The following is a 17,382-nucleotide window of genomic DNA, read 5'->3' as shown; positions in this document are numbered from 1 at the left end:
TATCGACTAGAGATAGTCGGGCTCACCTCCACGCACAGCCTGGGCTCTGGAACCCAACTCCTTGAGAGAGGCTGGACTCTCTTCCACTCTGGAGTTGCCCATGGTGAGAGGCGGCGAGCTGGTGTGGGCTTGCTCATAGCCCCCCAGCTCAGCCGCCATGTGTTGGAGTTCTCCCCACTGAACGAGAGGGTCGTTTCCCTGCGCCTTCGGGTCGGGGATAGGTCTCTCACTGTTGTCTCGGCCTACGGGCCGAACGGCAGTGCAGAGTACCCGGCCTTCCTGGAGGCCCTGGGAGGGGTGCTGGAAAGCGCTCCAACTGGGGACTCCATCGTTCTGCTGGGGGACTTCAATGCCCACGTGGGCAGCGACAGTGTTACCTGGAGAGGTGTGATTGGGAGGAACGGCCTCCCCGATCTGAACCCGAGCGGTGTTTTGTTATTGGACTTCTGTGCTAGCCACAGTTTGTCCATAACGAACACCATGTTCAGGCATAAGGGTGTCCATCAGTGCACGTGGCACCAGGACACCCTAGGCCGGAGGTCAATGATCGACTTTGTAGTCGTGTCATCTGATCTCCGGCCGTATGTCTTGGACACTCGGGTGAAGAGAGGGGCTGAGCTGTCAACTGATCACCACCTGGTGGTGAGCTGGATCCGCTGGCAGGGGAGGAAGCTGGTCAGACTTGGCAGACCCAAGCGTATCGTGAGGGTCTGCTGGGAACGTCTGGCAGAATCCCCTGTCAGGGAGGTCTTCAACTCCCACCTCCGGGAGAGCTTTGACCGGATTCCGAGGGAAGCCGGAGACATTGAGTCTGAATGGACCATGTTCTCCACTTCCATTGTTGACGCGGCCGTCCGGAGCTGTGGCCGTAAGGTCTCCGGCGCTTGTCGCGGCGGTAATCCCCGAACCCGGTGGTGGACACCAGAAGTAAGGGATGCCGTCAAGCTGAAGAAGGAGTCCTACCGAGCCTGGCTAGCTCGGGGGACTCCCGAGGCAGCTGACGGGTACCGGCAGGCCAAGCGGACTGCAGCCCGGGTGGTCACGGAAGCAAAAACTCGGGTCTGGGAAAAGTTCGGGGAGGTCATGGAGGAGGACTACCGGTCGGCCTCGAGGAAATTCTGGCAAACCATCCGACGCCTCAGGAGGGGGAAGCAGTGCTCCGCCAACACTGTTTACAGTGGAGGAGGGGAGCTGTTGACCTCGACTGGGGATATCGTCGGACGGTGGAAGGAATACTTCGAGGATCTCCTCAATCCCACTGACACGCCTTCCGTCGAGGAAGCAGAGGCTGAGGATTTAGAGGTTGATGCATTCATCACCCAAGCTGAAGTCACTGAGGTAGTCCGGAAGCTCCTCAGTGGCAAGGCACCGGGGGTGGATGAGATCCGCCCTGAGTACCTCAAGTCTCTGGATGTTGCGGGGCTGTCGTGGCTGACACGCCTCTGCAGCATCGCGTGGCAGTCGGGGACAGTGCCTCTGGACTGGCAGACCGGGGTGGTGGTCCCCCTCTTCAAAAAGGGGGACCGGAGGGTGTGTCCCAACTACCGGGGGATCACACTCCTCAGCCTCCCGGGGAAAGTCTATTCCAGGGTGCTGGAGAGGAGAATTCGGCCGATAGTCGAACCTCGGATTCAGGAGGAACAATGCGGTTTTCGTCCTGGCCGTGGAACGCTGGACCAGCTCTACACCCTCCGCAGGGTGCTCGAGGGTGCATGGGAGTTTGCCCAACCAGTCCACATGTGTTTTGTGGACTTGGAGAAGGCTTTCGACCGTGTCCCACGTGGCATCCTGTGGGAGGTGCTCCGAGAGTATGGGGTCGGAGGCCCTCTGCTGAGGGCTGTACGGTCCCTGTATGACCGGAGCAGGAGCTTGGTTCGCATTGCCGGCAGTAAGTCAGACCTGTTCCCGGTGCGTGTTGGACTCCGGCAGGGCTGCCCTTTGTCACCGGTTCTGTTCATTATTTATATGGACAGAATTTCTAGGCGCAGCCAAGTGCCGGAGGGGGTACGGTTCGGGAGCCACTTGATTTCATCTCTGCTTTTTGCAGATGATGTGGTCTTGTTGGCTCCCTCGAGCCAGGACCTTCAGCATGCACTGGGGCGGTTTGCAGCCGAGTGTGAAGCAGCTGGGATGAGAATCAGCACCTCTAAGTCCGAGGCCATGGTTCTCGACCGGAAAAAGGTGGCTTGCACCCTCCAGGTCGGGGGAGAGTTCCTGCCTCAGGTGGAGGAGTTTAAGTATCTTGGGGTCCTGTTCACGAGTGAGGGGAGAACGGAGCGCGAGATCGACAGGCGGATCGGTGCGGCGGCCGCAGTAATGCGGTCATTGTATCGGTCCATCGTGGTGAAGAAGGAGCTGAGCCGAAAGGCAAAGCTCTCGATTTACCGGTCGATCTACGTTCCCACCCTCACCTATGGTCATGAACTCTGGGTCATGACCGAAAGAACGGGATCCCGGATACAAGCGGCCGAAATGAGTTTCCTCCGCAGGGTGGCGGGGCGCTCCCTTAGAGATAGGGTGAGGAGCTCTGTCACCCGGGAGGAGCTCGGAGTAGAGCCGCTGCTCCTCCACATCGAGAGGAGCCAGCTGAGGTGGCTCGGGCACCTGTATAGGATGCCCCCTGGACGCCTCCCTCGTGAGGTGTTCCGGGCATGTCCCACCGGGAGGAGGCCCCGCGGAAGACCCAGGACACGCTGGAGTGACTACGTCACTCGGCTGGCCTGGGAACGCCTTGGGGTCCCCCCGGAAGAGCTGGAGGAAGTGTCCGGGGAGAGGGAAGTCTGGGGATCCCTGCTCCGACTGCTGCCCCCGCGACCCGACTCCGGATCAAGCGGATGAAAATGGATGGATGGATGGATGATTGATTGATTGTATAGGCACATAACTTCTCTCAAATTTGAATCAGATAGATCGATGTCACTTCCATTTAATTCACCACAGAATTTGAACCTGGTTATTGGAATTTGGTTTGAAGTGTGTAACGGGATTTCTTAAAGTTTTCCTTTTGGACAAATGTAATTTCTTCATGTTACAGTAAATATTTAAGATAGCTACATTGTGTTGAAATGCTAAATAAAATATATTCTTTCTGGACTTACTGCCATAATTTTCTTCAGTGGCAGACATACAATATATTCTATTTCCATATTAAAGTGATAATTCACTCTTACAAATAAATATTGCAGGCCACAGCTCAGTTGATTTGGGCAACAAACAATGTCAATGAGCTGTGGTTAGAAAACGTGCATCTTTCTCACCACTGAAGGGCAGAAAATCATCTCTGGGGACCAGTGATAAGCTCCAGGCCTGACTATTATATGAGCGATGTTAATCCTCTGCAGATATCGTGATTGTTGTTGTCAGATACCTGGACGCAGGAGACAGGAGTTCATGGTTAGGTGACAACTAAAAACAGAGATATGAACATATATGTCACAGACCTAGACATGTTGTGAAATACTTCCATTGTGGTGTACACATTTACATGACAGGTGGCAATAACCCATGACATGATGATGGCAGTGCATGCCTCATTCACCAGCCATCTCTGCAGAGCAACTGCAACACAGACAGTTTCCTCTGGCGTTTTCTGCAGCTCATTTATTTCTTCTTTCTAACGCTAATGTGAGACTCAATGTGTAGACAATAATGTAGACTTCCAGCTGACTCTCTATGGCAGAACAAGGTACACCACTTTTATTGTTGAAACTCGTAACAAATGCATCATTGCAACAGTAACAACAAAGAGAACAGATCACATAAAAAGAACTGATATTCTTGGAAATGATGGCAGTTGTGTGGATTTACAATGCCACCTGGTGTTCTGAAAAGACCATGTGCAGTGTATGAAATTACTTTTGTTAGTGTCATCCAAAAAAAGTGCAGCAGCATCAATGGATGGCACATTTTAGAGACTCAAAATTAAAAAAAACCCCTATCATCTCAAAAACACAAACACATCCTGACATTACAATGATTTTTTTGATTGTTAAAACAAGGCACAGTTTTTTTTTCTTACAGTTGTAAAAAAAATATCTCCATTTACTTTGGTTCTGCAGCTTCAATGTGAAACAAAAGAGCTCAGATGTGACAAATAAATTATTTGATTCCATAATAATAAAACCCTCTATGACATTAATGAAGAATCAACTATTTACAATGACAAATCCAAATGAGAATCTCTCAAAGAACATGTGACATGTTAAAGTCGCTATTTATAATGTAGACTAGGCCTATATTATAATTTGTGACAAGTACTGTAGAAGTGGTAGAGCTCCAAACTAAGGGTCCCGGCAGAGGAGAAGCAAAACTACTTTGAGTAAAGTTTACCTTTTTTGTTACTTATAACAACAGCCACATCTATTTGTGAATCAACACTTCAAGTAATCCCAATATAAATGTAGCCTACTAAAATATAGATTTTGACACAAGGGCCTTCTTTAAGACAGTGAAGGTGTTCATTTGTGTATATTATTACAAACCTGAACAGTGGCTCTGCTCTGGTGCCCGAAAAGGGGAGAAAAAGAAGGATGGGTCCCAGAGAGGCCCAATAAAATGATAATAATGCATAATATTAAAGTAAGTTATTAACTTCACAAACAATAAACAGATTAAAAACAAAACATGGTTTTATACAAAACAGCATCAAAAGTTTGTAAGTAGGATCAAAAGATTCCTTTTCATAGGGCCCAAAATCCCTGGTGGCGCCCCTGGACTGTTGAGTGTGGAGGCAAGTCTATAATGAGTTGACCGGAGGACCGAGGCGGCAGCAGCAGCAGCAGCAGCAGCAAGGCACTTTAATTTGTATAGCCCGTTTTTACAAACAGTTTGTCTCAAAGGGCTTTACATGGCTTCATAAGAACATTCTCTGCCCTTAGACCCTCACATCGACTGAAGAAAAGCTCCGTAGAAACCCCTCTGCAGCGGCCCTGCTCCGCCCCTGCCCCTGTGGGTGGAGCTGATGTTGACAACAGTGCGGGCGGCACATGACAGCTGCGTCACTGAACCAGGAAGCGAGAGGGCGGCGCTTTGCTGGTGGTGGTGGACTGACAAAACAAGGTAACGGCAGCCAACGATATAAACCTCTGTCTTGATACACAGGCGGAGCTTTTTGACTGAAGCACAATGCACATTGTTGTAGTTTAGACTGTTCCCCTGGTGTAGCGTCAAACCTTTACGTGTTCCGCGGGTGTAGCCGAGCTAACAGCAGTTAGCTCTTTCAGGCTAGCGACGGCGTTAGCAGCCAGCAGGCTAACACACACAGAGGGAGGACATCGGTGCGTTTCATTGGGAAGGGCCTGTGGCTGCTTCTGCCCAGTGTTGGTGTGGCCAGCTGCGGGAGCTGACCTTAAAGTGAGCTGCTTTTACGTGACTGAAAACACTGAAGCTAGCTGCCGCCGGGGTAAGGGGAGTGTCTGACAGACTGACACTGACCATTCATTAGCGCTGACATCTAAAAAATATTCGTTGTTTTATTTTAGTCAAACATAAAGAGCAACTGTTATATGTTTGAAACAGATTTGTTTGTGTTAGTATTTGTCTCCTGCCATTAGCAGGACAGTCTCTCTGCTGTCAGTGGGTTATATTTATGACAACTGTATGCTTGGGGTTGCTATAAAATATGCAGACGCTATGTTGTTATTTCTCTTCTAACTCGACTCCTGTCTGCCAACTGTACACAGTAATGATATGAATTTGGACTAATGGTTGGAGTTGAACATATATGAGTGTACATGTATGTATATATATATATATTTGTTGTTGCTGTTTTTGTTATTTATTTCTTGCTTAATGTCTTGGTATATGTATGTGTGTATGTTTATGTGTCTTTATTTGAATATGTCTGTAAGCTTGTATGCATTTATGTTTTCTGTCGGCAGTGACAGACAGACATGTTGATCTGCACCTGCTTTCCATTAAACAACAACAAAAAAGAAACTGTATGCTGAGTGTTGTGTTCTGTGTTCCAGTATCCACCATGACAGCCATCAAGCATGCCCTCCAGAGGGACATCTTCACGCCCAACGATGAGCGCCTCCTCGGCATCGTCAATGTCTGCAAGGCAGGAAAGAAGAAGAAGAACTGCTTCTTGTGTGCTACAGGTAATGGCCACAGGGACAGCTTTAAATCACTACTTATTACGACAGGTACGTAAATGTCTCTGGAATAATAATGACATTACTCATAATGTGTTAATTTCCCTCCCAGTTACCACAGAGAGGCCTGTCCAGGTCAAAGTGGTGAAGGTGAAGAAATCGGACAAAGGGGATTTTTACAAGCGTCAGCAAACCTGGGAGCTCCGAGATCTGACAGAAGTAGATGCCAAAGATGCCAGCAAGGTGAAACAACTCAATATTTCTTTCTATCCCTTTCCTTAATTCCCCCCCTTATTCACATCTGATATATTCTTTCTGTTTATGTTATGTTATCCGATAGGAAAATCCTGAATTCGACCTGCATTTTGAGAAGGTATACCGCTGGCTGGCCAGCAGCACGGCTGAAAAAAACTCCTTCATCTCCTGCATCTGGAAGCTGAACCAGCGTTATTTGAGGAAGAAGGTGGAGTTTGTGAATGTCAGTTCTCAGCTGCTGGAAGGTGTGGAAACTCTCTGTCCCTTAGCCAACCACGTGACTGCATGTCTGTTCACATTATTTGATTATATTTGCTTAAGGGCGTATCTTTTTCTCTTAAACCAATGGTGCCGACCACAGTGTGTATTGGTCATGTTTGAGGTATTCTGATTTTGATGGGAAACAAGCAACTTTTGGTTGATTTAATTTATTAATAGCATGTTTTGAGGTTTCTTCTTCTTTGTATCCTGGTTTGTGGTATGGCTTTCTGTGTTAAATTCTCCTCTATTTTCACTTTTCTCTCTTGAACTTTCTCTGGCCAGAACTTCCTAAAGCGGAAGGTTGGTAGGACTTAACTTCCCCCCTCTCCTCACTCCTTCTCCATTGTATGCTCATGACCTCAAAACCATCATTCTCATTAGAGACTCTCACCTTCTTAAAGCGCCTGCTGTTTGAATCATCTGTCAATAAGGATGGGCATTATTCCCTCTATTTATTTTGTCAATAATCATAACAAACATTTAGGTCTTTTTTTTTTGCTTCCATATCACCTTAATTCATAAAATTATTTACTGACACAACTCATTGAGTGCCGCGCTCCTTTCCAAAGTTTTAGTCAAGTGTACCGGCAATTTAGACCATTTTTGACTTTTTATGTAGAGCCATAGTGTATTCTATATTATTGCCACCAACACATACTGTAGCTCAATTGAAAGGTTTAACTTAATGCTTCAAATGACCACAAACCGTTTGTTTCTACGTGCCTCCGTTCCTGAGAAAACTCAAGCTAAACATGGCTGGGTTTCACCAAAATCCCTCCTTTTTTTCTAGAAAAGGAGATAGAGCGTCTTTTATGAAAGGTGCGCTGTTTGTGTCTGTCGCTCTTCTGACACTCGCATTTCTGGATCAAAGGGCTCGTATAAGATAAATATATACAACACTGGTTGTTCTATTCACAAATCCACCAGCGGGGGCGGGGGGGGCGCCACTAAACAACAATAACACAGACGCACCGTGCCATGTCACAGCCACTCGCCGCGGAGCGTGAGGGTCTGTCGGCCACAGCGGCTCGCGAACACCGGTCCCGCCGGTGGTCGCGGTCCTGCTGTGGTACGGGTCGGTGGTACCGGTCTGCTTTGGCCCAGAGACCATCAGATTTTACCGCGGGAGGACTTTGGGGAGGACACGGTGTTGCTCGAGGTGAAGAACGGGCGGGACTGTCGGCTGAGAGCTTCCTGGTTCAGCTCCGAGCTGCTGCAGCAGCGCGGGTGAGAGCAGAGCAGCTGCTGCATCTGCGCTGCATCTGCATGCAGAACTCCGTTTGCAGAAGCCGAGTTATGATAAAAACTTCCAGATCATGAGCTGTCATGTGACTTTGATCGTCATCTATTTCAGTTCTCCTCGTCGTAGAGTCCCCAAATTTACATATAATGTGTATTAAAGTGTCTATTTTCATAATATAAAAAAAAAGCAAAAAACGAAAAATCTCCTTTTTGGCACTCAACGCATGGGAACGAAAAACGAGAAATTACGTGGTTGGCACTCAATGAGTTAATGTACTCTATGTATTTAACGTGAACCAAGGTCGTAGCCCATATTGTTTCTAAATATTACCCAGAGTGATATAATATTGAGTCGTTACACGTAGTACTTAAATTTGTTTTACAGAGCAGCTTTTATCAGGAAAAACAAATACTAAGAATAACACATAACTAAGAATATTGATAAAAAAAACAATAAAAGCCATCTAAGTCTGAAGACATGCCCGTTTCCACAACATATGGTAGTGGTTTTAAGGGATTTACATAACCTGCAGTTAGACTTATCATTGTTTAAAATTCATGTTATATTTTTACCAGTACAAGATAATTATTACAGTTTTATGGTTTACTTCAATTGACTTTTAAAATCTTCAGTCACTTCAGTCAGAATGATATAAAATGCCCATCCCTGTTACTGGATGTATTTATGTGAGTAGTTGTCCTCACAAGGGGAGTGTAAGTCCTGTTGAGTTGGAGGGTAGCAGAATATATCTTGAACTTTGTATTCATGCTCATGGCTTGTTCATGCTTTTCGTCTCTTTTCATGGGTTTAGAGTCGGTGCCAAGCGGTGAGAGCCAGAGCGTTGCCGGGGGCGATGAGGATGCTTTGGATGACTACCAGGAGCTGAGCACCCGTGAGGAGACGGACATTGAGAGCATGATGGAGATGTGCGAATACGCCATCTCCAACGCTGAGGCTTTTGCAGAGCAGCTCTCTAAGGAGCTGCAGGTTTTAGACGGAGTGAGTGAAGCAGATTTTGAACTAAAACCAGAAAAGTATTGATATTAAGTCTGGACATAATGCCGCGTCCCAGGCAGGCTTTTGAACTTGTAAGTCACGACTTCAAGTCACGACTTATGACTTTGTAGCTTTCTAGGCAACCTGTAACTCGTGTTTTTCCGACCTGTTACCCGTGAAAATGCACTATAACGGCAGTCAAACTCGTAACTTCCAACCCATGAACTCGTACCAGATTGAACTGATACGAGTTCACCGGTCGGAAAAACACGAGTTACGGGTTGCTGGAACGCACCATAAGTACTAACTTTTCAAAAACATTGAAACAAATGCATCTCTTCTTTGTCCCCTACTTTAAGGCCAACATCCAGTCCATCATGGCATCGGAGAAGCAGGTCAACATCCTGATGCAGTTGCTGGATGAGGCTCTATCAGAGGTGGACACCATCGAGGGAAAGCTGAGCAGCTATGAGGAGATGCTCCAGAGTGTTAAGGAGCAGATGGACCAGATCTCCCAGAGCAACCGCCTCATCCAGATCAGCAACACTAACAATGGCAAACTGCTGGATGAGATCCAGTTCTTAGTGGTAAGGACCACATTCAGACACGTTCAGCTGAAGGCCCATACTTATTGGAGGTCAGTTTGCTTTAAAAAATCTGCCTCCATTCCTCAGTTTTATACTGCGCATAAACTTTTAATTGTCGGTGCAAGCTATTTTTAGAACGGCAGAGCAGAGCCGCGAGCTGCTCAGAGCTACGCTACGCAACAACTCCAAAATGCTCTGGTGGACAACTTGTCCACCAGAGCGTTTTGGAGTTGTTGGATTGTGTATTTGATGAGTTTGATGAGGGAAACCAAGAAATTCCATGAGCCTCCGTAGCATAGCTCTGAGCAGCTCGCGGCTCTGCTCCGCCGCTCTAAAAATAGCTTGCACCGACAATTAAAGGTAACGAACCTACTCCTAAGACTATAGGGATTATGGCAATGGGCCAATTTGCCAAAATGTTGAACTATCCCTTTAAATAGGACTGCAGTAAAAGATAAAATGTAATGCCAGATTGTTTGATGACCTGTGGTGTGACTCTCCTCATGTAGAACTACATGGACTTGTCAAAGGGGCACATCAGGGCTTTGCAGGAGGGGGACCTAGCCTCCCCTAAAGGTATCGAGGCCTGCATCAATGCCTCTGAAGCTCTTCTGCAGTGCATGAACGTGGCCCTCAGACCAGGTGGGTTTACAGATGAGGTGTTGATGATTTCTCGCTGATCGGCTAAGTCATCAAATTAAAGCTATTCTTCTTTTTTCAAAGGCCACGACAAGCTGATGGCTGTCAAGCAGCAGCAGCTCCTGTTCACTGAACTGAGGGACAACTTTGCTCGGCGCCTTACCAATCATCTCAACAATGTGTTTGTCCACCAGGTAATGAGCAGTCTGATATGACAAAGGGATATTAATTAAAAAAAAAAAAAAAATACAGCAGTAGCAAAAGCAAGTACAGAAAAGTTATTTTACAGATGTAGCCTGTTGATCGTTAGGAAATATGCCGGTTGGACGGGTTTTATTGACTTTCTGACATCGTCTTTGTGTCATTTTTAGTTCTAAAATGTGAACATGTTCAGTGTGACAGAGATTATTGGTCACTAGTGCAATAAGCACCTTCACAAAGGTATAGGCAATTTGAATGCTGTGGAATTAAACAGACCTTACATCACTTCTGTAAAACTTTGATAAAGAATCAAATGACAAATTGCTTTACAAGCTTAAACAAATATAATTTTTTTTGTGGACCTTTATGTGTCTGAAAATCAAAGGAATAAGGCAACAAAGTAGGAGTGGAATGTGTGGTTGTCACACGGTGACATTGTGAGTCTGCTGCATGGTAGAGGTCTGCAGTCTCTCCTGTTCTTCTTTCTTTCCTCTCTCTCTCTCTCTCTGTCTGTGGCCCCTCATGGACTTCCTGTTTAGCTGTGATTCTTCCTGGGCTTCCTTGTGTTTCCTTCCTGTTGGTTCCCTCCTATTCTTGACTCTCTGTGTTGCTCACTTTGAAACATCCCACTCTGCTCTCTGTCTCTGTGTCAGTTCAACCACTTCAGTCACTTCAAAATGACCATCCCTCAGTTCTATAGGTCCTCGTGTCTGTCACTTCCAGTGAGTACCCTCACAGCAACCCCCAGCCTCACCCCTCTTTGCTAATGTATGACCTGGCAGAGCTCACTCTAACCTACATCTCATTACTTTAGATGCCCTCCATTATTTCTTGCATGGGATATGTTTCTCACTACTTTAACATCTCTCATCTGAGCTCAGAGCTGAAGAGGCACCGTTCATCCTTCAACTTCACCAACTATCTGCACTCAGCTACGGGCTTCTTTTTTAATGTTTAGGTGCTAACATGGCTTTGTGGCAAAAGGCCTTGTATCATGAAATCCTGTGCCTGTCTGCTCTGCGTGCATGTGTTGTAGTAAAATCGCTAGAGCCTGAACTCTGAGGGGAAGTGAGGCGACCATCTGTCTGGCAGTAAGAGTGGTGCTTTTCAATAAGCTTGTCAATAACTTCTGGAAACAGTTGTTGGATTTTTAAATTGAAAAACTGGTCGTTTACCTTTTTAAAAACATCTGTTGTTCTCGTGGAAATGTATGAAAATGATCTTCCTAAACGTGTGGTGTGTTTGTGTGAACACAGAAAGATGAAACGAGACTAAACAGCATTTGGTTGGTCTGCATTAACTCTGTTGTCGAATATACTGCAAATCGTCTCTTTATTTCTCACCCTGTCATCCAGGGTCATGACCAGAGTTCAACGCTCTCCCAGCACACAGCAGAGCTGACCCTGCCCAAACACAGCCCCCTCCACAGGGACCTGCTGCGCTACGCCAAGCTCATGGAGTGGCTGAAGAACACCCAGAAGGAGAAGTACGAGGGCCTGTCCAGGGTCAGTGCTGTTCTCACAAAACACCCTCAACATGTTGGAAAATATGCTTAATTGAATAATTAAGGAGTATAAGATAAGAGGACCGATATTACATTTTAGTGACTGGTTACTATGGTTTTCAGTGCAGTATTATCATGGCCAAAGTAACTCACAGTAACAATTTAATCACAAAATCTATAGGACATATGGGGGAAAAAAATTTTATGTCTTTTTTTTGGCAAATCACTCAGACCTGAGCCTGAGAAGACTTATGTTTGAGAACCTGTAACCATAACTACACAAGTGCATAAAAATAATTGGTAACACTTATAATAAGTACACGCTATTAAGCATTAGTTAAGCATTAATACATACTGAATTCTTCATTTATAACGCAAGGTTTGTAAAGGCAAAAAGATGAACTGATAAACAAGATCCACAAGGTCTAACACCTGCTGGTATTATCATACATGTATCATTCTGACAATCGGACTACAGTAAGAGAGACAGGAAAGTTTGGAAAGAAAGAGAGGGCATGAACTGCAGCTAAGGGCCTTAGTTGAATGTGTATATTGTGTAATGAAATTTAAAGATGCTTTTATTAAGATTTGTTTTTCCCTGGCCAGTCCTCTTCCCATTTCCATCCTTTTTGCCAAGCTAACTAGCAGCTGGAGATTGATATTTACTGTACATACAGGTACATGAGCACTACCTTTATATTTATATATTAGATTGATTCAGCAACAGGAACATGTTTTTTCTCAAAACGTCTAATCAAACCTGCTCCTTTAACACACAAGATGATTGTGTCTGAGTGTCTAAAGAAATGTTCCCTCTCTTTTTACAGACCTACGTTGACTACATGAGCAGACTGTATGAACGAGAAATCAAAGACTTCTTTGAGGTTGCTAAGATAAAGATGGCGGGAACAACGAAGGAAGCGAAGGGCAAGTTTGGTAAGAGCTGTGATTCAGAGACTTGTTATCAAGCATGTTTGTCTCCTGCATGTGATGCTGTTCGGTGAGATTAGGATTCTGTTTTAGTAACTCTTTGTCTTTTTCTCCCCTTTTACAACATGTACGTCACTCAAAAGCTATGTGAATTTCACTGCATCCAGAGTATTTGGTCCAATATTTGTCTTGCACTGTCACACAGAAATGAATAGAGTATTCATGTCTAAATATGGAAACAAGCCTCATTCTTCCTTTTCTGCAACACCTCACTAATGTTGCCTCCAAGGTGTTAAAGTCCTGCTTCTTGTTTTATCTTTCAATAATCCCCTTCCCTTTGCATGGGGACCTTGTATGCTAACTACTGTACTCTTTTTTTTTATTGTTTAGTATATAAATAGTATTCTTGGTCTAGCTTTGGTTTTGGCAGAATTATAGGACTCTGCTTTCTGCACTCTGTCTTAGCTTTTCCTTCTGAAAACAAAGTAAAGTATTTGTTTTCCAAAGGTTTGTCCAAAGCTACGAGCATATTAAACTTAAACCACTGCTGCGCACGTCAGCATATATGTGACTTTGTACATCTAACGTCTGGCCTCACTCCTCCCATGCTGCATGTTGTAAAGCCCTAACCTGTCTCTGTCTTTGATGCCTGCCTTTTTAACTGGCTGCAGCCACGCTTCCGCGGAAAGAAAGTGCACTCAAACAGGAAACGGAGAGTAAGTATGCCATCTGGTTAGAGCTGTTAATTACCCATTTCTGCTTCGTACCACAGTGCCTTACATAACTGCACTAAAAGATGCTCAGACTCCTGTGCTAGCTGACACACATTAAAGCGATAGTTCAACATTTTGGCAACATGGCCCATTGCCATAATCCCTATAGTTTTAGGATACCTTTATTTATCAGTGCAAGCTATTTTTAGAACGGCGGAGCCAAGCTGCGAGCTGCTCAGAGCTACGCTACGGAGGCTAATGGGATTCCTTGGTTTCCCTCATCAAACTCATCAAATACTAGATTTCAAAAATCGATTTTTTTTTTTTTGAATTTTTTTTTTTGTTGTTGAAATTTTTTAAATATTGTGCAATGTGTATTTGTTAGCCTCTTTTACATACAGAGAGTACAGGCTTTGAAAAGGGTTTAAGTTCACTTTATAATGGAGTATGTTAATTTATAGGCTCCTACAGTATTTGTGTGCAGATAAATGTTAAAAATCGAGATAATCGGCAATATTGTAGAATCGCAATTTAAATCGAATCGCCATCCAAAAAATCGTAGAAGAATCGAATCGGGAGAAAAGCATATCGTCCCAGCCCTATCAAATACACAATCCAACAACTCCAAAACAGCTTGCGCCGACAATTAAAGGAAACAAGCCTACTGCTATGACTATAGGAATTATGCCAATGGGCCAATTTGCCAAAATGTTTAACTATCCTTTTAAGCCTTACAAACCATTACCTCACCATGTACCTGGTTGGTTTGAGCTGAATGTTCACAGTGCTGCTTAATGCATTGTCACTTAATTCTATGATTAATGCCTATAAAAGCTAACCATTGTTAACCATGTGTTTTTTTTGTATTGGTTTAAATACTGCATTTCTCTGTGATGTCATAATTGACAGACATGATCCTGCAGTTTGAATGATTTTCCCAACATTTGGGCTCATTGTCATTAAAGGACTTATTGTGCTGTCTTAGGCCTTCATGGCAGCTCTGGGAAGCTGACAGGCTCGACCTCGAGTCTGAACAAGCTGACGGTGCAGGGCTCCAACAGCAGGCGCTCCCAGTCGTCCTCGCTGCTGGACATGGGCAACATGTCCGCCTCCGACCTGGACGTGGCAGACAGGACCAAGTTCGACAAGGTGACGCTGCCGGAGATGCGCAGATTTAATCAAAGCACCCGTGTCGTTATGTTGTTCTGTAGCGGTGGATTAAACGGGGTGTTTCTCTCTCTCTCTGCAGATATTTGAGCAGGTCCTCAGTGAGCTGGAACCTCTGTGTCTTGCAGAACAAGACTTCATTAGCAAGTTCTTTAAGTTGCAGCAGCACCCAACGGTTTCACCTCCACTTGCTCAGGTAAATCTACGGTGACGTACAGAAAAACCTTGTAACGTTAAATTGTCTAATCCAAAAATAATAATGTAACCTCACTATACATCAGTAGCTCTACTCGTGTGGTGCCGCCTGAAATTGGATTTTTTTTCCGCTGTAAGCATGAGATAATACAGCAATAACGGACGCTGACATGTTTTCAGTTACAGCATCATTCATGTGTACGTCAGCAGATGTTTGTTTGGATTAGTCATGTTTAATGTCCATTGTTCTGGCAGCCAGAGACAGAGGAATTAGATGGAAGCATGCCATCAAGAGTGCCTCCCCAGGCAGAACATAGACACTCCTTGTCATCAGAGTGAGTAGTTACACATCGTTTTCAAACAGCGCCGCTGCAAATGTCACCCATCTTCACAGCCAGAATTATCACATGAATCCAATGAGACCAAATTATATTCATATTCTCAACCTACTGCTGTTTTCTCATCCTCTTACCTCTGTCTTCCCCTTTTTCCACAACTTTCTATCCTGTCTTCTTGACTGAAGGAAAGACATGGTGCGGCTGATGATGAATAAAATCTTCCAGAGCATCGAGACGGAGCTCAACAGTCTCATCGCTCTGGGTGACAAGATCGACAGCTTCAACTCTCTCTACATGCTGGTGAAGATGAGTCACCACGTGTGGACAGCTGAGAATGTCGACCCGGCCTCGTATCTCAGCACCACGTTGGGAAATGTGCTGGTCACTGTCAAGAGGAACTTTGACAAATGCATTGTGAGTGGACGAAGAGGAAAATTCATGCTTCCCTGAATGGAAGTATAGTTTATTTCAGTGAAATATAAAAAGGCTAATATATTGTTTTCTTGCAGTCTGGGCAGATCAGACAGATGGAGGAAGTGAAGATTTCCAAAAAAAGCAAAGTTGGCATCCTGACTTTTGTCGGTGGGTTCGAGGACTTTGCCGAGTTGGCTGAAACAATTTTCCGTAACGCAGAACGTCGAGGGGATCTTGATAAAGCTTATGTCAAACTCATCAGGGCTGTCTTCATGAATGGTAAGACCACCGGTAATCCAGAATCAAATACTGATATTGGCATACCGGCCCGAGACACTAAACTCTGAATATTGATTGTCTTTCCAGTGGAGAAGGTAGCCAATGAGAGCCAGAAGACGCCTCGGGATGTAGTGATGATGGAAAATTTCCATCACATCTTTTCTACACTGTCGCGTCTAAAGATCTCCTGCTTGGAGGCAGAGAGACGGGAGGCCAAGCACAAATACACAGACCACCTGCAGTCCTATGTTATCATGTCCCTGGGCCAGCCTCTGGAAAAACTCAATGTAAGATGCTGTAACATTAAGAGTATTTACAGAATTATATTGTATCAAATGTATTATAGGTTAAATGTGTTATGTGTCTCTTGCAGCATTTCTTTGAGGGAGTTGAGTCGCGCGTAGCCCAGGGTATTCGTGAGGAGGAGGTGAGCTACCAGTTGGCCTTCAACAAACAAGAGCTGCGCAAAGTTATCAAAGAATACCCAGGCAAAGAGGTGAAAAAGGGACTCGACAACCTTTACAAAAAGGTGGATAAACACCTGTGTGAGGAGGAAAGTCTGCTGCAGGTGAGGAATTCAGGGTTTTAAGGGAGGGTAGATGCTCAGCTGTGTCAGTGGTGTCACGTTTCTCACTGCTGCTCTTCCTGATTTACTCCACCAGGTGGTGTGGCACTCCATGCAGGACGAGTTTATCCGTCAGTACAAGCACTTTGAAGATTTGATCGGCAGATGCTACCCTGGATCTGGGATCACCATGGAGTTTACCATTCAGGACATGTTGGAGTACTTCTCCAGCATTGCCCAGTCTCACTAGTCCAGCTGCTGTGCACTGTTAATGATTCACTACTGCCTCACACTGGCTGAAAATACAATAGCTATTCACAAATTTCCCTGTAATGCTTTTTGAATGATGAAACGTTTCCTCTTTGTGTGTCTGTGTAATGTAATGAAAGAGATGAAGTGCAGATATCTCTGCATTGTGTGTGTGCCTGTTTCTTTTAGTCTCAACATCTCTGCTCTAAATATTTGTTGTTATATTTTTATGTCTTTATGCCATATGTACATAATAAATTTGCATCTGCCAACCCTCCAATGCATCCTATCTCTGTATCCATTCTATTAAGCACACAGCACTGAATGCCCTTTCAAGGAATCAGACTTTATTTATAGAGCACTTTTCATACAAATAAAATGTAGCACAAAGTGATTTACACCATAAAAGCACATAAAACAAAGCAGAAGTAAAACCAAAAGCTACACACACACACACACACTTGAAAAAAGGCAATTGCAGCTCAATCTTACTCTGGATAAAACAAAGCGTGCAAGAACATGGTAAAAATAACTCAAATTATACAATAAATAGGCTAAGAAGACTACAAACTAAACGGTCAACATAAATAAATAAAGGATAGGAAAAAAAAGAAAAACCTATAGGCGAAATCTAATCACAAGCCAGGTAAAACAAAATAAAAAAAGAAGAAAAAAACACCTTTACATGCTTGAGGCTCAACTTCGACCCCGCCCCTACGCCGTACGCTCGGGCGACGTCGGTTCTCAAAAC

The 17,382-nt window shown here is 44.8% G+C and overlaps 1 protein-coding gene across 4 annotated transcripts; it reads left to right on the top strand.

Moving 5' to 3' along the window:
* Positions 1-5,012: 5,012 nt before the first annotated feature.
* Positions 5,013-16,895, top strand: exoc1 (exocyst complex component 1). Of its 4 annotated transcripts, XM_083970609.1 has the most exons (20): positions 5,013-5,058; positions 5,970-6,101; positions 6,208-6,338; positions 6,436-6,595; positions 8,666-8,853; positions 9,210-9,437; positions 9,947-10,079; positions 10,161-10,270; positions 10,931-10,999; positions 11,633-11,782; positions 12,609-12,717; positions 13,383-13,427; positions 14,410-14,573; positions 14,674-14,787; positions 15,042-15,121; positions 15,310-15,538; positions 15,634-15,817; positions 15,905-16,104; positions 16,191-16,385; positions 16,480-16,895. In XM_083970609.1, the coding sequence occupies exons 2-20, from the start codon at positions 5,978-5,980 to the stop codon at positions 16,630-16,632; spliced, it is 2,766 nt and encodes a 921-aa protein (XP_083826735.1). In that variant the 5' UTR covers positions 5,013-5,058; positions 5,970-5,977; the 3' UTR covers positions 16,633-16,895. The 4 variants fall into 4 exon arrangements, with proteins under 4 accessions (XP_083826735.1, XP_083826737.1, XP_083826736.1 ...); XM_083970611.1 differs by lacking the exon at positions 10,931-10,999; XM_083970610.1 differs by lacking the exon at positions 13,383-13,427.
* Positions 16,896-17,382: the final 487 nt, after the last annotated feature.

Source organism: Trachurus trachurus, assembly GCF_905171665.1.
Source record: "Trachurus trachurus genome assembly, chromosome: 4".
Taxonomy (NCBI): Eukaryota; Metazoa; Chordata; class Actinopteri; order Carangiformes; family Carangidae; genus Trachurus; species Trachurus trachurus.
Note: the sequence above shows the minus strand (reverse complement) of the source record. Positions and strands in the feature narration are given on the sequence as shown.

What these genes read in the sequence shown, in the direction of transcription:
- exoc1 (XM_083970609.1), top strand. Translation starts at nt 5,978, where the DNA reads ATGACAGCCATCAAGCATGCCCTCCAGAGGGACATCTTCACGCCCAAC. An exon ending in AGACACTCCTTGTCATCAGA is followed by an intron (nt 15,122 to 15,309) that starts GTGAGTAGTTAC and finishes TCTTGACTGAAG; the next exon opens with GAAAGACATGGTGCGGCTGA. An exon ending in CAGGGCTGTCTTCATGAATG is followed by an intron (nt 15,818 to 15,904) that starts GTAAGACCACCG and finishes TTGTCTTTCCAG; the next exon opens with TGGAGAAGGTAGCCAATGAG.